This window comes from Bubalus kerabau, chromosome 17 (assembly GCF_029407905.1).
Source record: "Bubalus kerabau isolate K-KA32 ecotype Philippines breed swamp buffalo chromosome 17, PCC_UOA_SB_1v2, whole genome shotgun sequence".
Lineage (NCBI taxonomy): Eukaryota > Metazoa > Chordata > Mammalia > Artiodactyla > Bovidae > Bubalus > Bubalus kerabau.
In genome coordinates, this window is record NC_073640.1 from 38,304,716 (window position 1) to 38,324,236 (window position 19,521).

The 19,521-nt window shown below is 41.9% G+C and overlaps 1 protein-coding gene across 6 annotated transcripts in view; it reads left to right on the forward strand.

Annotated features, from left to right (window-relative positions):
• The window catches only part of CTCF (CCCTC-binding factor), a 45,755-nt gene extending 31,330 nt beyond the window's left edge, over positions 1-14,425 (forward strand). For 3 of the 6 annotated variants that reach the window (XM_055553555.1, XM_055553553.1, XM_055553554.1), the window contains 7 exons: positions 418-538; positions 1,124-1,273; positions 6,749-6,909; positions 7,264-7,446; positions 8,271-8,406; positions 11,504-11,665; positions 12,866-14,425. In XM_055553555.1, the coding sequence (XP_055409530.1) occupies positions 418-538; positions 1,124-1,273; positions 6,749-6,909; positions 7,264-7,446; positions 8,271-8,406; positions 11,504-11,665; positions 12,866-13,128 (1,176 nt within the window). In that variant the 3' untranslated portion in view covers positions 13,129-14,425. Of the gene's footprint in view, positions 1-417; positions 539-1,123; positions 1,274-6,748; positions 6,910-7,263; positions 7,447-8,270; positions 8,407-8,737; positions 11,289-11,503; positions 11,666-12,865 lie in introns of those variants that run through there. The other 3 variants (XM_055553557.1, XM_055553556.1, XM_055553558.1) reach the window with 3 other exon arrangements.
• The last annotated feature ends 5,096 nt before the right edge of the window (positions 14,426-19,521 follow it).

Here is a 19,521-nt window from a genome sequence, read left to right on the forward strand (position 1 = left end):
GAAGTGCTGTTGAAAGAAAGAGAGACTGAGGAGAATTAAAATGCACTTATAAGCTTGGATTCAAGTTTGTTAGCAACTTGATCCATCAAGAAGCATGAATTATTTTAAAACTATTCTGGAGAATTTTAGACATATAAAGAAGTAGATAGAATAGTGTATCACAACCCCATGGACCTATCACCTAGCCTAAACAGTTAATAGTAACTCATCTTGACTCATGCCCTATCCATTTTACCCTCGTCCTTAGATTATGATAGGGATTTTAGTGGCAACAGTTAAAGAGGAAGAAATACTGTCCTTTAGACTTTTTCTGTTACGAATTTCAGTTTCCAAAACCAAAGCTTTTGGGCTTGACCCACGGTGTTCATGTCATAACCTATGTTAATACAGGTTTAAGAGGTTTTGTTGCTTTTTCAGGTCAGCAAATTAAAACGTCACATTCGCTCTCACACTGGGGAGCGTCCTTTCCAGTGCAGCTTGTGCAGTTATGCCAGCAGGGACACATACAAGCTGAAAAGGCACATGCGAACCCATTCAGGTAGGACTTCTCCCTTGCTTGCATTAATGAACCACTTTTTAGTAGATCCCATGGCACCCTGGGAACCACCACATACCCTTATTAGTTACCCAAATGGAAACGGGCATGAGAATAGTATATAATTGACACATGTTCTCTGGCATACCTTCAGAATTCATTGCTCTGAATATATACCGGAGAATGGAAATTTTTTACTGTTAGAAGTCTGGGTAGATTACCTAACCCAGCTTGTCAGTTTTTCAAAGTACAGTCTTTTTCTAAAAAGAAAAACTTGCAGGTCCTCCCGCTATCATCCCATCTGCTCTCCTTCAAAGTTAAGTACTGCTGTAGAAACTACTTTTACTAACATGAAGGACTCTGTGGCAGAGCTGGGCAGAGCAGAGGTGGTGGCCACAGTTTGGGACTTCTTACTCATCTCTCAAGATAGGCCTGAGCCAGGCAGTGGGCCTGAGCCTCATCCTTCCTGAGTTAAGAACTGTAGATCATCTGTGGCTTGGCATATCTGCCACCTGGTAACCCTCCAATTAAATGGTAGTTATTTAGTCATTTCATCTAATTTGTTCATTCTGTATTTTTTCTTTGAAGGGGAAAAACCTTATGAATGTTATATTTGTCATGCACGGTTTACCCAAAGTGGTACCATGAAGATGCACATTTTACAGAAGCACACAGAAAATGTGGCCAAATTTCACTGTCCCCACTGTGACACTGTCATAGCCCGAAAAAGTGATCTGGGTAAGTCAGTTAACTAGTGGCAAATGAAAAATAAATTTTGACAACTCTATGAAGATAATGATCACAGGTTACTTCCTTTTCTGACTTTGTGAGTTTTGTGTGTTGTGAATGGCCTGCTATTTAATAAAAGTCATTGCTTATGCTATTTTTTTCTGTCTCTTCTTTCTCTTACTGAAGCTACACTACAAAATTTTTTCCTGACTATAGCTCATCTATAAATAAATGGCAGCTATAATGAGAGAAAAGTGTATTTTTAGTTAGTAGCCTTCATTGGTAATGTTAAAAGTCCCCAAATAGAGAAGTAACATAGTATGGTTCGAACTCAGGCCAGTCCACTTCAGTTTTGGGGGTTTTTCCCCCCAGAATATTTGTACTTTGTTTAGGTAATTAGACTGTTGTATTGATTTGGTGATAGCTGTAATTCTGTACATAACTAAGCTACAGTTAATATAAAGGCAGAGTTTAGTGGTAGAAATTTTAGGATAAGGTCACCTGAATTTATCCCTTTGTGTTTCTTATTTAAAATAGTTAAAAATACTGCCCCAGTCTGTTCTCTGTCCAAAATGCATTGCTCCCTACAAAATAATAATGCATTTAGATAAATTGTACCTTTCAGGTTGTCTTTATACTTTTATTTTACTTTTTTACTTAATTGATCTTCACAGCAACCATATGAAGTCATCAAGGCATATTTATTCGAGCTTTGTAGGTGATAACCAGGTGTCTTGACCAAAGTGATACAACACAGCTTATGAGTGGCAAAGCTGGACTTGAGTCTTCTGGAATCCTCTAGAGCTGTTTCTCACACTGGGGCGTGTATAAGTACCCAGCTCATATCAGGAACATACCAAACCATATCATAAACCTGGACTGTCTTCCTGCAGCATTGGTTTTACTCAAAAGGTTTTGAGTAAAGTTATACAATTGAACTAGTATCTTAAAACATTTTTACATTAATACGACTATATTGAACAAACTGCAGACCAACATAAAACATTTTTAAGATGAAACTGTGAGCTTGAAGTAGAGTCCATTGGATTCCACATAAGATCCAGTGGGTCATGTGTCATCCTACTCTGGTGTAGAAAGGATTTTAGAAAAATTTAAGAAGTACTGTTCTCAGATAAAAGAAAGAGTTTTACTGTTCTTACCATATAGAAACTAAAACCTAAACCAGTAATATCTCATGGCACCGTGTGAACTGTTAGGCCACTGTTTGGATTATTCAATTTTTTTAATTTATTCACTATCCTGATGCAAATGAAAACCTTGAGTGTTTTATACTTGCATGATAACCTCTTCAGTTCAGTTCAGTTCAGTTGCTCAGTCGTGTCTGACTCTTTGCGACCCCATGAATCGCAGCACGCCAGGCTTCCCTGTCCATCACCATCTCCTGGAGTTCACTCAAACTCACGTCCATCGAGTCGGTGATGCCATCCAGCTATCTCATCCTCTGTTGTCCCCTTCTCCTCCTGCCCCCAATCCCTCCCAGCATCAGAGCCTTTTCCAATGAGTCAGCTCTTCGTATGACGTGGCCAAAGTATTGGAGTTTCAGCTTTAGCATCGTTCCTTCCAAAGAACACCCAGGGCTGATCTCCTTTAGAATGGACTGGTTGGATCTCCTTGCAGTCCAAGGGACTCTCAAGAGTCTGCTTCAACACCACAGTTGAAAAGCATCAATTCTTCGGCACTCAGCTTTCTTCACATCCATGCATGACCACTGGAAAAACCATAGCCTTGACTAGACGGACCTTTGTTGGCAAAGTAATGTCTCTGCTTTTGAATATGCTATCTAGGTTGGTCATAACTTTCCTTTCAAGGAGTAAGCGTCTTTTATTTCATGGCTGCAGTCACCATCTGCAGTGATTTTGGAGCCCAGAAAAATAAAGTCTGACACTGTTTCCACTGTTTCCCTATCTACTTGCCATGAAGTGATGGGACCGAATGCCATGATCTTCGTTTTCTGAATGTTGAGCTTTAAGCCAACTTTTTCACTCTCTTCTTTCACTTTCATCAAGAGGCTTTTTAGTTCCTCTTCACTTTCTGCCATAAGGGTGGTGTCATCTGCATATCTGAGGTTATTGATATTTCTCCCGGCAATCTTGATTCCAGCTTGTGCTTCTTCCAGCCCAGCGTTCCTCATGATGTACTCTGCATATAAGTTAAATAAGCAGGGTGACAATATACAGCCTTAACGTACTCCTTTTCCTATTTGGAACCAGTCTGTTGTTCCATGTCCAGTTCTAACTGTTGTTTCCTGCCCTGCATACAGGTTTCTCAAGAGGCAGGTCAGGTGGTCTGGTATTCCCATTGCTTTCAGAATTTTCCACAGTTTATTGTGATCCACACAGTCAAAGGCTTTGGCGTAGTCAATAAAGCAGAAATAGATGTTTTTCTGGAACTCTTGCTTTTTCCATGATCCAGCGGATGTTGGCAATTTGATCTCTGGTTCCTCTGCCTTTTCTAAAATCAGCTTGAACATCTGGAAGTTCACGGTTCACATATTGCTGAAGCCTGGCTTGGAGAATTTTGAGCATTACTTTACTAGCATGTGAGATGAGTGCAATTGTGCGATAGTTTGAGCATTCTTTGGCATTGCCTTTCTTTGGGATTGGAATGAAAACTGACCTTTTCCAGTCCTGTGGCCACTGCTGAGTTTTCCGAATTTGCTGGCATATTGGGTGCAGCACTTTGACAGCATCATCTTTCAGGATTTGAAATAGCTTAACTGGAATTCCATCACCTCCACTAGCTTTGTTCATAGTGATGGTTTCTAAGGCCCACTTGACTTCACATTCCAGGATGTCTGGCTCTAGGTGAGTGATATATCATCGTGATTATCTTGATCATGAAGATCTTTTTTGTACAGTTCTTCTGTGTATTCTTGCCACCTCTTCTTAATATCTTCTGCTTCTGTTAAGTCCATACCATTTCTGTCCTTTATTGAGCCCATCTTTGCATGAAATGTTCTTGGTATCTCTAATTTTTCTTGAAGAGATCTCTAGTCTTTCCCATTCTACTGTTTTCCACTATTTCTTTGCATTGATTGCTGAGGAAGGCTTTCTTATCTCTTCTTGCTATTCTTTGGAACTCTGCATTCAGATGCTTATCTTTCCTTTTCTCCTTTGCTTTTCGCTTCTCTTCTTTTCACAGCTATTTGTAAGACCTCTCCAGACAGCCATTTTGCTTTTTTACATTTCTTTTCCATGGGGTGGTCTTGATCCCTGTCTCCTGTACAATGTCCCAAACCTCCGTCCATAATTCATCAGGCATTCTATCAGATCTAGTCCCTTAAATCTATTTCTCACTTCCACTTATAATCATAAGGGATTTGATTTAGGTCATACCTGAATGGACTAGTGGTTTTCCCTACTTTCTTCAGTGGCAATAAGGAGCTCATGATCTGAACCACAGTCAGCTCCCGGTCTTGTTTTTGCTGACTCTTTAGAGCTTCTCCATCTTTGGCTGCAAAGAATATAATCAGTCTGATTTCAGTGTTGACCATCTGGTGATGTCCATATGTAGAGTCTTCTCTTGTGTTGTTGGAAGAAGGTGTTTGCTATGACCAGTGTGTTCTCTTGGCAAAATTCTATTAGCCTTTGCCATGCTTCATTCTGTACTCCAAGGCCAAATTTGCCTGTTACTCCAGGTGTTGCTTGACTTCCTACTTTTGCATTCCAGTCCCCTATAATGAAAAGGACATCTTTTTTGGGTGTTAGTTCTAAAAGGTCTTGTAGGTCTTCATAGAACCATTCAACTTCAGCTTCTTCAGCGTTACTGGTTGGGGCATAGACTTGGATTACTGTGATATTGAATAGTTTGCCTTGGAAACAAACAGAAATCATTCTGTTCATTCTGTTACAAGCCGCCCACGCTTGTAATGATAGCCTCTTAGGCCTTACATAGTGAACTCTTTATGAGGTAGTTAAGGAGCTGTCAAATAATAGTTATCTGCCCAAACCATTCCCAGACAAGTTTGTGTTCCCTCTTTAAAGCAGGTCTGATTTCACATTAATGTGCAATAATTAAGATTCATCACCTTGGGACACAGGAAGGCATGGGCTTTGGAGGCAGACCTACCAGATCAAGATTCACCTCCAAATACTTACTGTTCTAATAAGGTTTTTTTTTGTTTTTTGTTTTAACTGATAATATAGGAATAATTCCAACTTTACAGAATTATTATTGTAAATATTTAATAAAAACATAAGAAAGTCTTTGACATTGACTGTTAGGTATCTCTATCTGAGGAGCAGAAGTTGAGTCTAAGAATTATTTGAAATGATATATTTATGTATAAAAAGTCTTCATATAGTGAACATGTATAGGGAGTAAAAAAATATGCCATCCCTTTCTCTTACCTATTTCCATTCCCCAGAATTGGCCCTCTTTAAGTTTGATGTGAGGCTTCCCTTGTGGCTCAGTGGTAAAGAATCCACCTGCCAATGCCTAGAGGAGGAAATGGCAACCCACTCCAGTATTCTTGCCTGGGAAATACCATGGACAGAAGTGCCTGGTGGCTGTAGTCCATGGGGTCGCAAAGAAGTCACTATTTAGCAACTAAACAACAACAAAAGTTGGAAGTGATAGCACCTTGATTGAGCCGTAAATTCTTGACCCTAAACGCAGCTGGCTCCTCAGTTTCCAACTGTTTGTCCTCATCAGCTGTGTCCCGTTCATTCCACAGATTCTTGAGCACCTGCTATGTGGGAAGTCCTATGACAGTAGGGTAAATCATTTTAAACCTCTAATCTTCCTTCCCTTTTCTCTTTGCCTCCTTGGCCTCAGTATGTAACCTCTTTTCTTACTTTAGATACACAGAAAATGCAGCATGTTGAAACTTCAAATTTCCTCTTTCCAGATGTGTAACTTACCTGCATTCATCCTCTTTCCCCGTCGGCTTCTAGAGACCTTGTGTCACTCTTCGTGTCTGTGGCCTGTCCCTTTGCCCTGATCCCATTCTCCTGTGTCCTCGCAACCTTTACATGATCAAGTATTGCCTCTTTACCTTCATTTTCAAGTTCTCCTTAATCTTTCCCCTCAACTCTAAATGTCCTTGCCCCCTTGCAGACACACAGCTCAGGCTTCAGCCCTGTTCCACTTACTCCTTGTCTCAGTAAGTGGCTCCACCATCTGCTCAGTTTTCCAAGCCAGGAACCTGGAGGTCATTCCTGATACCCACCTTTCTCTTCCTCACTCTGGTCAGTCACTAAGTCCTGTTGATTCAGCTTCTTAGGTCTCTCGTCAGTTCCCCTTCCCTCCATACCCACTGCCGTCTCCAAACCACCACCTTCCCTCACCTGTTGAGTTTTAACGTCTCAACTGGTCTCTCCATATCTGTTTTTACTCCTTTTTTTCCATTTTCCGTATAGCAGCCAGAGTAACTATATTCAGAAGCAGAAAGAAATGTGTTCTTAACTCTTTGAGATGTTTGTGTTTTCACAAGTTGGCCTGGGCTTTGTGTTTTGCTTTTAGGTGTCCACTTGCGAAAGCAGCATTCCTACATTGAGCAGGGCAAGAAATGCCGGTACTGCGATGCTGTGTTTCATGAACGCTATGCCCTCATCCAGCACCAGAAGTCACACAAGAACGAGAAGCGCTTTAAGTGTGATCAGTGTGATTACGCTTGTAGACAGGTAGGAACCTTCATAGTTAGAAAACGATTGATGTCTCATCAGTGTTGGGTTTTATCAGAGGGTTTTTATATATACCTTATATGAAATTAAGTCCAGGACTTGAGAGAAGGGAAGAATTTGGTACTGGGGCCTGATGCTTGGGAGTGATCTACAGAAGCAGCAGAAGTGAGTGTATCTGCTAGGATTTGGGGAAGCAGTTTTGTACCCCGATCAGGTTTACATTATCCTCTCAGCAAGCGGTTCTGGGCCTGGACCCTTGGAAGAGAAAGGTCTTTAGAGTTACGCGTGCAGGTGGTGGGGGATAGCAGCCCTAAGACAGGATCTGAGACTTTCCTTCACCTCGTTCTCTTGCAGGAGAGGCACATGATCATGCACAAGCGCACCCACACTGGGGAGAAGCCTTATGCCTGCAGCCACTGCGACAAGACCTTCCGTCAGAAACAGCTCCTTGACATGCACTTCAAACGCTATCATGACCCCAACTTTGTCCCTGCGGCCTTTGTCTGTTCTAAGTGTGGGAAAACATTTACACGTCGGGTAAGAGTCAGAACTTGACTTCCTCCCTTACAGTTCTTGATACCATCCATGTTCTTGATCTTCTGTTGCAAAGCAGGGCAGTTTTCTCCACTGAGATTATAGAGATAAACTATCATTTGGAAAGGGTCAGTCATTTCCACCCCACCACATCACACATGTCCATGTGTGAACCTTTCCACTGATGGGGAACTCAGTATTTTTAACAGGTCTGTCTTCACTTGCTGCTGCTGCTGCCAAGTCGCTTCAGTCATGTCCGACTCTGTGCGACCCCATGGACTGCAGCCTACCAGGCTTCTCTGTCCATGGGATTCTCCAGGCAAGAACACTGGAGTGGGTTGCCATTTCCTTCTCCAATGCATGAAAGTGGAAAGTGAAAGTGAAGTCACTCAGTCGTGTCTGACTCTTAGCAATCCCATGGACTGCAGCCCACCAGGCTCCTCCATCCATGGGATTTTCCAGGCAACAGTACTGGAGTGGGGTGCCATTGCCTTCTCCCCTGCCTTCACTTAGGGTCATGTTAGTCAGGTCTGCACAGGACAGGGAGCTTGGTCTGATTCTCCCCTGCTCAGAGGACCTAACCCCATCTTCTGAGCAGCTCTCCTCTCCCACCCACCCTTTTCTCTCTCTCCACCCACCCCAGATGGAGACCATTTTCCCTGAAAAGGAAGAGTATGTTGAGGACACATTTAGCAGACACGAGAACATTGAGACTTAATATGGATAACCACCGCCCAGTTGTTTTTTTAATTAAACTAAAAGAGAACTTCCAATTTTAATCTTACCTTTTTTAGTAATGTGAACGAGAATTTTGTTCCTTTTGTTAGAATACTATGGCAAGACATGCGGATAATTGTGCTGGTCCAGATGGTGTAGAAGGGGAAAATGGAGGAGAAACGAAGAAGAGTAAACGTGGAAGAAAGAGAAAGATGCGTTCTAAAAAGGAGGACTCCTCTGACAGTGGTAAGTGACTTTTGTTTCTTGAGTTAGTTAAAAGTGGCAGGTTTTGGTGCAGAGTTTACAGTGTATTTATGTAAGGACGTGCTGGAATACAGAGATAGGCCACTCTCTCGTGCTTCCTTTAAACCTCTAATCTTCCTGATGTGTGTATATATTTACAACAGCAGTTAGCTTATTCCCAGAGCAAGTTTTTTTTTTTTCCTTATGGTGTTCCATTGCTTGATAAGATATGTTATTATCAGTTAAAGCTGAAGCAAAATTAATATCTTTATACTCAGTTTACTCAGATTAGTGATATTCTAAGGCCAGCAGAGTTTCTTTTCTATGTTCATAGCTTTTACATTTAGGAAGCTGGTCTAGATTTGAGCAGTGAATCTAATGGACATGAAGAAGGTTGCTTAAGCATCCTGACCAACTTCTGGTTTGACTGCCTGTGTCAGCCTAGCCTTGAGATGTGTTGATCAAATCCATGAAGGTCAGCCTTTCTCTTCCTACCTTAATCTCCCCATTTATAATTTAAAACTTTGCCAATTTTCCTAACATTGATGTTCTTTGGGGTGTTAGTCATGAAATCCAGGCAGAAGGTATATGTGTTGAGGCGATAAACTCATGCAGTGGGGTGGAGAGCAAGAGTGTTGGTAATGTAGGAGTCACATTTGATGAGACATTGATTGAATGAGACATTCCAAAGTGTGAGGTTTTATAATGTGGATGCTTGGGTTACTGGCACCTAGTTGAGAAGGCCCATCCATGGCTTCAGTGTTTGAGACTTGTGGAAAAGGGTGCAGAGGAGTTCTGTTTTGGGGAAGGTGCGTACAGATGATGCCTGATGGATTTCTGAGAAGCTCTAAGTTTGTCTTCCATGTTGCTTTGTCAGAAATAGTGGGAAAGGAAAGGAAATTTCTGAAAACTGAATATATGTATCACTTTATTGGTTTTATTATAAAAGTTGTTCGTGAAAATACTAGGTCTTTTATATTTAAATATATAAGAAAGTCCCTTTTGGTTTTTTATCTTAATAAAGCCTTCACTTTTCTATTCAGAACTTTTTATGGGGGAATATTCATCTAAGCATAAGAGTAATTTAATTTTTGCTGCCTTCTCTAGTGGAAAATCTTGGGTTTTAAGTGAATGCCTCCTTTAAAATGTCACTTTGCTTAATTTTCTTTTTTCACTTTGTTTAATTTTTTGTTTTTGTTGTTTAATTTTTATAAAAGCACATCACACTCTACTGAGAATCATTGTGGAATCCCTTTGGTAAAGAAATTGAGTGGACTGTTGGAGGTGCCAAGTAATGTCAGTGGGCCTCAAGAACCAGCAGAGATGCCCAGATAAACTTGAGCTTCAGGACACTTGCGTAGCTCTTGGCTGCCGAACCTTCTCCAGCCACAGACATGCCTTTTTTCTCATGGCACTGCCATGGTCACTTCTGTGGTTCATCTCCCAGCTAGACCAGCTCCACTCTCCTAATTGTACTTTTACCAGAATCAGCTGCACAGTTTAATGAGAGTTCCTAATAGGTTTCTATGGTTCCTCCTTTCGTCTTCTGCACTGGAGAAGACAGGAGGAGGAGTTGCACGGCTTTGTTTGGGGCCTGTTGTCTCTTTATCCCAGAATGTTTGGACTGGTGAAGGCCAGAATCATATATGTTCCCTCCCAGAAGTTCTGCCTGTTGGTCATCGAGAGAAATTGACCACCAGAGTCTAATACTATTTTCAAGGCTTTTAACCAAAATCTCTCCAATCCAGTAAGCTTTTGACCCTATTAACTTTGTGTGCTTCTCCCCCTGCCCCCTGCTTAGTTCTGACTGAATTTGTTTAGCTTTCTAGGCGTTGGGCCAACTTAGGCAATAGGGGACTTGAATAAGTTCAGCAGGGAAGCATGTCGTTCTTGACACGCTGCCACGTACCAGTACGTTCCCCACATTTTCACTTAGGATTTCAGTCACCAGACAAGGCTTTTTGTCCTGATGATCAGGCATTTACCCACAGATTTCTAAATTTAAACATTTGGTGTGAGCAAAAGAGAATGTGCTTGTAACCTGTGCTTCTTGGAGGAAGGCAGGCAGGATATCTTTTGTGCCATGGCAGTGGGGGAGGGGTAGCAAGAGCTCTTCAGTTGCCTACAGGTGTGGGCAGCAGAACACCCCTAAACTGTGGTTAGTTGTGCCTTATAAATCACTTTAGTTTCTCCGTTTCTATAAAATGAGGGTAATACCTCTTACTTAATGAAGCCTATATGGAATAATGGAGAATTTTTATAAACTCTGATGTCTAGTGTAAAAAGCATCTGTGATGATGTGGTAGAATGTAAGTTGCAGAGCACAATTACAGGCGTTATCTCTTTGTGATCCTTGAGAGTGCTTTAGAGATTACACAAGGAAACTGAGGTTCAGTGTGGTTATCATCCCAGGTCACACACTTAGGAGATCTGAGACTCAAAACTGTATTATCAGGCTCTTCATCAGTGTTCTTTCTACAATAGTTCCCTCTCCTTTTACGTGGTAATTGCTTTAGGGAGAAGGTAAGGGAGTTAGGAGGACCTACTAGGTTTGGGGCAGCTGGGAATTAAATTCCAAAATTTGACCTCAACACTTTTCCTAGTAAATGGGGACTCACGGTGCTTCAAGAACTTTATACACACAAACACACACACATCTTCCACCACTCTTCAGGGGTCCATCTCAGGCTTCGTGTCCTGTTTTATCTGTGTATAGTAGGTAGAGGGAACATTTGTTTCAGTTTCAGCTTAAAACACCACTTGGCGGGGACGTTTATATAACTGGCGTAAGCTGGAGTTGCCTTTAAGAATTTGAAGCTCAATATTTTGATATCTAAAGCCAAAAGAATATCCAGTCCACATAAAATATGAATAATGGTATCCAAGTTGATTTGCTTATTAACTTAGCATTAATATGAGCTTACTTTGTTTAGTGCTGAAAACAAAAATTCCAGTGAAATGGAATTTTTAAATGGGCTGTTAACGATGAAAATAAATATTTAACTAGACTTCACAGGATACATGATTATTTGTGTGTTGCTTTTCCTTCCACCACTCATCTCCTTGCCCCACCACCTCTTCTTCCTGATTTCATGAGAAGAAAATGCTGAGCCAGACTTGGATGACAATGAGGATGAGGAGGAGCCTGCTGTGGAGATTGAACCCGAGCCAGAGCCCCAGCCAGTGACCCCAGCCCCACCACCTGCCAAGAAACGGAGAGGACGCCCCCCTGGCAGAACCAACCAGCCCAAACAGACCCAGCGTAAGTTGCTTGTCTCAGCTCAGTAGGCTGGCGTCCTCTCCCAACATGTGGAGAAGCCAGACGGGTCCTTTTTCTTTGGGTAGATGGGAGCTGAGCCATGAGAACAAGTTAAGGTCACGCTGGGAACAAATTCTCAGGAAGCGATTTTTTAGTTTTTTATTGGGGAACATCTGAGAAAGTCTCTAGAGGACTGTTAAGTTTCAGCAAGATAAAGTCCAGAGTTGAAGGGTGCTTTCTTTGAGATGGGTACTGTCAGTGTGGGAGGGTTTTACAAAACAGAGTCTTACCTGGCAAAACTGACATGGTAATGAATGTAATGTATAAGAGCCCTTAAAGGATGGAGGAATAAAGGGATTTCCATGATGACAGTGTCCCTCCTAAGAAACCCAGACCCATGGATTCTGTTGCTGGCTTCCTGATTTATGAGAGGACATTGGGGAGCAGTCCTGTACTAGACATGGCCCTTGTAATTGCAGGCTCTTTGGAGTCTCAGGTCTCTGTTCTATTCATGAATCTCCTAAAAGCTGGCAGTTCTCTTTCTTTCTTCAACAAATGCAGCGTTTCATCTGTTTTTTTTAGTATGTTCCTTGAGCCCCATGTTGAAATGTCTTGTTACAGTGGGGTGGTTGGGGAACTACTTGACCTACAAAGATTTGAGTGAACCAACTGGTGGTAGGACCCTCGGTGTTGGACAGCTTCAGACGCAAAGATATCAGGTTCTGGAACTTCTCTGGAGGTTCAGTGGCTAAGACTGCACTCCCAATGCAGGGGGCCCCAGGTTCTATCCCTGATAAGGGAACTAGATCCTGCAGGCCACAACTAAGCTCGTGTGCTGCAACTAAGACCTGGCACAGATAAGTTTGTTAAAATGTCAGGTTCTTTTGCTGTAGGTGGGTCATCTCTAAAACAGACCTGCCTACATCCTGCACTCTGAAGTATTCCTTGTCTTGTACTGTCTGCATTTTTTGCCTGTGTCACACTGACTATTGTGAAGCCCTAATTTATGAGATAAAGGAAAACTTAAGATTTTTAATACATGATTTGGGAGGCATATGAAGAGGAATGTCAGTGCTTTGTTTTTTGGTATTATCTAGAGTATTTGGGGTTTGTGTATGGCCACATTATAGGTTATTAAGCCTTTTTTATTGATGTTCTCTATATTGAAACTGAGGCTTTCCTGTGTTGCTCACTTTCATTTAGTGTCAAGTCTGAAAAGACCCTTGCAATTCTTGGGGGCTTTAATGGAGCATTTGTTTTCTTCGTGCTCTTCTTTGCCAGCAACAGCCATCATTCAGGTCGAAGACCAGAATACAGGTGCAATTGAGAACATTATAGTTGAAGTCAAAAAAGAGCCAGACGCAGAGCCTGCGGAGGGGGAGGAAGAGGAGGCCCAGCCAGCTGCCACAGATGCCCCCAACGGAGACCTCACGCCTGAGATGATCCTCAGCATGATGGACCGGTGATGGCGGGGCCTTGCTCCTTGCCAGGACTGCTCTGGGCTGTGTTTAAACGGCCTGCATCTTAATTTTCTCCCTTCTTTCTTCTTTTGGCTTTGGGAAAAGCATCATTTTACCAAACATACTGAGAACTAAAACTTCAAGGATGATGTTAGAAAATGTGATTTAACTAGAACTTGCTGTTTGATGTTAGCAAATCATGGAATGTTCTGAGTCCCTGAGGGTTTACTGTGAAGTGCTGAGGACAGTGTTCACGCCTCCCTGGTTTTCTTAGCTGGAAACAGAGACATTGAACCCTCTCTCTTGCAATGGTAAACCACTCCAGAAACCACCACCGGGTTTCCCAGAGTTCTTATGGTCTTCTTCCCAGGAGAGTTTTTAATTGTAAATGCAGACTTGGGAAGGACTTAGACTTTTAAACTGGTTTTTGCTTTTGCTTTTCCCTGACTCCCTTTGCTTGGAGTCAGCTGCACACCAGTAGTATGGCATGCTACGATTGGTTTCTGTCCTGAAGACTTTGCCTCTTTCTTGGCAAAGTTTCTGGTATGGTCAAGCTTGTAAATAACTTTTTTTACATTTTAATCTTTTCCATTAATTATGAGGTTGAAAAGAAGTACAGTGTAAGAAAACCCAGCATTTTAATTACTTGCAAATTAAGTTACTACAGACGGTAGTTTGTAAACGTTGACGAGGAATTGGATCACAATCATGTTGCAGAACGGCACCGAGACTGCTGCCCGCTCGTGATGGACACCCACATGGAACATCATGATTCCAACCCATGGAGCCAGCATTTGAACCTTGTACAATTAACTTTCGGTTATGATTTCCCATCTACATTTTCTTTGCTTTGTTCGTAGCTGAGTTTCATGTTTTATAAATCCTCTGTTGAAGCAGAAGGGTGATTATGAGTGGGTCACAGCAGCTCTTAAAAGCTGGGCCAGGAAATTTCACTAGGTCAGTAATTTAAACTTCGGATCTTCAAAAAAATAATAATGTGAAGCAAAACCAACTCAAAGTGATTCTTGCACATGAACTGTCACATGTTTAAAATGTGTTTTTTAGAGAGCCTCAGTCTTGCTTATTTCAAACACTTTTTTCTTCTGTGTATTGCTTTTAAGAGAGCCATCAGTTAGCTATCAGACTCTAGGTTGATGCATTTTGTACTTAGCTGTACTGTGTGATATTTTTCATTATTTTAGGACGCCAACATGAGACCTGTAATAAACTATGTAATGGGGTTGAAAGCTGGGGAGGAGGATCTACTGCTGTACAGCTAATAAATCATAACGGATTAACAAGTGCTCCGAACACCCTCACTCGTGTGATTCCTGCCTAACCAAGGGCCCAGAGGGGTCTGTGTGCATAACCTCAGACAGCGCAGGCCTGTTTCAGAAGCAAGCTGTGCTTCCAGGATGACCACTTCTATCTAGCAGATGGGCGATGATCTTGGCAAGTGATGGAATATTGAGGGCATCCTGCTACAAGTTTTTAATGCCCCAAAAGTATATGAGTATAGATGTGAGTCTATATAGCTGCCAGCCCCCATGATCCACGTAAAGAGTGGATTCCCTGTGGTAGAGCAGGTGGACCATAGAGCTTAAAGAAAAAGGGGCCAATGGGAAGCTCTGGCCTCATGATCTCAGGTGGTAAAGTGGATAAGAATCTGCCTGCCAATTCAGGGGACATGAGTTCGATCCCTGGTCCAGGAAGATTCCACATGCCGCATGGCAGCTAAGCCTGGCACCACAGCTACTAAAGGCCATGCACCTAGAGCCTGTACTCCACAAAAAAAGAAGCCATTGCAATGAGAAGCCTGTGAACCCCACTCAACCACAACTAGAGAATGCATTCATATAGCAACAAAGACCCAGCAGAACCCAAATGTAAAAAGATTAATAGTAACTTTAAAAAATTGGCTCACGGAGGACCGGGATCAATGCATCAAGCTTTGCTAAATGCAGGGGAACAGAAAGAAACTGGGCCCTAGAGTAGTTCTCTCGTCTGCCCTAGAGAAGTTCACTTGAAAGGGGGTACCAATGTGCCACTACCAGACTGTGGGGAGAGACACCTAGAGAACATAGCTCCCTGTTAGCACCTGGGGAGCAGGATGGGAAGGGAATGCATTAGGAAGTTTCTGTATTGGTGAATTACCATCTTGCTGTTGTCCATTTCTGGGCAGATTGCTCTGGCAGACCCATTTTAGGTGAAAGCTTTGGCCACACATTACAGGGTTTTTTGGTTACTGAAGTATAGTTGATTTATAATGTTGTATTACTTACTGCTGTCCAGCAGTGTGATTCAGTTATATATACATTCTTTTTTTTTAAATACTCCTTTCCATTTTGGTTTATCATAGACTATTGAATATAGTTCTCTGTGCCATACAGTAGGACCTTTTTTTTTTAATCCATTCTATATATAAAAGCTCAACATCTGCTAATCTCAGCCTCCCTCTCTGTCCTTCCCTCTTGGTAACCGCCAGTCTGTTCTCCATGTCTGTGATTCATAGATAACTTCATTTGTATCATATTTGAGATTCCACATATAAGTGATATCATATGGTATTTGTCTTTTTCTGATTTACTTCACTTAACATAATAATCTCTAGTTGCATCCATGTTGCTGCAAGTAGCACTTAGCATTCTTTTTTGTGGCTGAGTAGTATTCCATTGTGTATATGTACCACGTCTTTATCTGTTGATGGACATCTAGGTGGCTTCCATGTCTTGGCAATTGTGAATAGTGCAGGTATGAACACAGAGTGTGTGTATGTGTTTAAATTATAATTTTGCCCAGATATGTGAGCAGGAGTGGGATTGCTGGATCAAATTTTTTTTATGATGGCCATTCAGACTGTTAAGAAGTGGTACCTCACTGTAGTTTTGATTTGCATTTCTCTAATAATTAGTGATGTTGAATATCATGTGCATATTGGCCATCTGTGTTTCTTTGGAGGAATGACTTAAGTCTTCTGCCCATTTTTGGGTTGGATTGTTTAATTTTTAATTGTTGAGTTGTATGAACTCTTCATATATTTAGGAGATTAAGCCCTTGTCAGTTGCATTATTTGCAAATATTTTTTCCATTCCATATGTTGTCTCTTAGATTTTATATGGTTTTCCTTTCCTATGCAAAAGCTTGTAAGTTTGATAAGGTCCCATTTATTTAGTTTTGTTTTTATTTCTATTGCTTTGGGACACTGACTTAAAACATTGGTACGAGAGACAGAGAATGTTTTGTCTGTGTTTTCTAGGAGTTTTATGGTGTCTTGTTCTGTTCTAAGTCTTTAAGCCATTTGTGTTTATTTTTGCGCATGGTGAGAGGGTGTTTTCTAACTTCATTGATTTACATGCATCTGTGCAACTTCCCCAGCACCACTTGCTGTAGACACTTTTTCTCATGGCATATTCTTGCCTCCTTTGTCAAAGATTAATCGACTGTAGGTGTGGGCTTATTTCTGGGCTGTCTCCTCTGTTCCATTGATGCTTGTGTCTGTTTCTGTGCCAGTTTTGATTACTGTAGCTTACAGTCTGTATCAAGTCTAGGAGGGTTATGCCTCCTGCTTTGTTTTTCTTTAGGACTGCTTTGGCAATCCTGGGTCTTTATGGTTCATATGAATTTTAGGGTTCTGTGTCCTAGTTCTATGAAAAATGTCATGGGTAGTTTGATAGGGATTGCATTACAACTGTAGATTGCTTTGGGTAGTTTGGATATTTTGACACCATTACCTTTTCTAATCCAAGAGCAGGGGATATCTATTTCCTTGAATTATCTTCAATTTTCTTTATTAATGTTTTATATAGTTCTCATCATATTTAAGTCTTTCACTTCCTTGGTGAAGTTTATTCCTAAGTGTGTTGTTTTTGGGGGTTATGATTTTAAGAGGTATTGATTTTTGTACATATCCTTTCTGATGTTTCATTGTTGGTGTAAAGAAATTAACAGCCAGTTTCTCTGTGTAATCTTGTATCCTGCTGCCTTGCTGAATTCATTTATCAGTTCTAGTAGCTTTTGTGTGGAGTCTTTAAGGTTTTCTATATATAGTATTATTTCATCTGCATATAATGATAATTCTACCTCTTCCTTCCAATTTGGATACCTTTTATTTTTCTTGTCTGGTTACTGTGGCTGGGACTTCCAATGCTCTGTTGAAGAGAAGAGGTGAAAGTGGGCATTGTTGTCTTATTCCAGGTTTTCATGGGAAGGCTTGTAGCTTTTCACCATTGAATATTATATTGGCTGTGGGTTTGTCATAAATAGCTTTTATTATCTTAAGGTAATTATAGGGTCCTTTTCTTTTTTTGGCCACACCCCATGGCATGAGGCACTTCCCTGACCAGGGACCAAAGCCGTTGTCCCCCTGCATTGGAAGCATGGAATCTTAACCACTGGACCACTAAGGAAGTCCAGGGGGTTTTAAGCAGAATTTGAACTTACCAGTTTTCAGTGAAAAGTAAGTACAGAAGACTAGATGTGTGAAGTCTTTGGCTGGTTGGTAGTGTTCATGCAGTGGGATCTCCCAGGAAAATTGGTATCATCTGGGACTATGAACCAGGCAGTCAACAACTTGGATTGACTGTTAGTGGCCTGAGGCTGTCAGGGCATTTGGTCTCTATCCCATGCATGGGCTAACCTCCACTGCCACCAGGGAGCAGAGTACCTGCTACCTGAGTTGTTTCAGTGGGCAGGCAGCTTTTTAAAAAAATTTAATTTTTTAAATTAGTATAATTGGTTTACAGTGTTGTGTTAGTTTCTGCTGTACAGTGAAGTGAATCAGCTATATGTATACATATATCCCCTCCCTCTTGGACCTCCTTCCCACCTCACCTCCATCCCACCCATTTAGGTCATCACAGAGCACCGAGCTGAGCTTCTTATGTTTTATAGTAGCTTCCCACTAGCTAGCTATTTTTATAAAAAGTTTTTTTAATTATAGACAATTCCCTGGTGGTCCAGTAGTTGGGACTCCATGTTTCCACTACAAGGAGCCCAAGTTCAATCCCAGGTCGGAATATTAAGATATTGCAAGCCATGTGGCATGCCCCCCCCCCCAAATAAATTTAATACAATAGAAAATCTCTTAATAGAACAGCAAGCAGTTTATATGTATTTTCAGCATAACTTTTCCATTGTGTACATTCAAACTGTTTACAAGCAGATTGGTTTTGCTTGGGGAGGGGGCAAGAAAAATGACATTCTGATGTAGAGAAGGCTGGAAGGGGATTCCCTCCCTACCTCCCTAACCATCCTCACCATTGGCACATCCCCATAATACATCCTGTATGACTCCATTAAATGTAAAACCTTCTCCCAGTACTCCGTACCAGAGAACTTTCGACAGGAACCTTGTGGCACTTCCGGGAGCTGCAGCCTGGCCTGTCATCTGTACTGCTGGAACAGGTGGGGCTTATTCCTCATTATGAGCTCTAAGCATTTCTTGAGCGCCTACAGGGTGTCACGCTGTCTAGAACACACAGACGGTCTTGAACAAATTGAAGGCTTCTCTCCTTGAGTCACTAACTTGTGGGAGCTGAGTCCCATGTGTTCTCTAGGCCTCTGATGGCAGTTAGGTTTGTTTTGTCACTGCCACCTTGACAGCAAGCAGTTAAGGAGATATGTGGCTAGCCCAGCGCCCCTGTCCTGATCTCCAGGCTGATCTGGTTTCCTCCTCCACAGCCCTCTGCTTGTTCCCATAGCAGTCACTAGACAAGGGCTGATGCTACCAGTGTGGCTGTTGGTCTTGAGAATCCTGCCACCTGGGAGCAGCTCGAAGCCTTTGGCATTTATTCCCTCTTGTTTTTCTCATTCGAATCATTCTGAACAGAAAAATCCCAGGGAGGGAGGTTTTCTGTCCTGTTCTGGAGTCTTAGGTTTGTCACAGTAAGACTTGGCAACTGTGAGTGTTCACTGAGTTCCAGATACTATTGTGAGCACTTCTCTTAATAAACATTTAATCTTTATACTCCGAGGTAAGTTTAAAGTTCCAGCTTAGAAAACAGGAACTGGAAGCCCAAAACAGAAAGAGGAGGTGATTTACTCAGTGTCAAACAGCTGTTAAGCAGAGTCAGGACTTGAATTCAGGCAGCGTACCTTCAGAACTTTCATTCCTGACCACTTGGCCATACTGTGTGTGAGCTCACGCCCTAGAAGCAGTTGATGGCTTCTGTGGTCTTCCCAGAGTCTTAACTTGAACTCCCTCCTTTCAGATTGGGAGGCAGCAGAACAGGACTTCCTCTTGCCTCTGTTGGCAGGAACTTAGCTCCCTCTCCAACTGAGTCCATCCCTGTGGCCCCTGGGCTGCTACAGCTGGGCCTGTTGGCTTTAAGGGAGGTGGCTTCCTGCAAAGTTTTTTTACGATTCAATCTCTACTTTCCACTTTGTCCTAGTCTTTGGTGG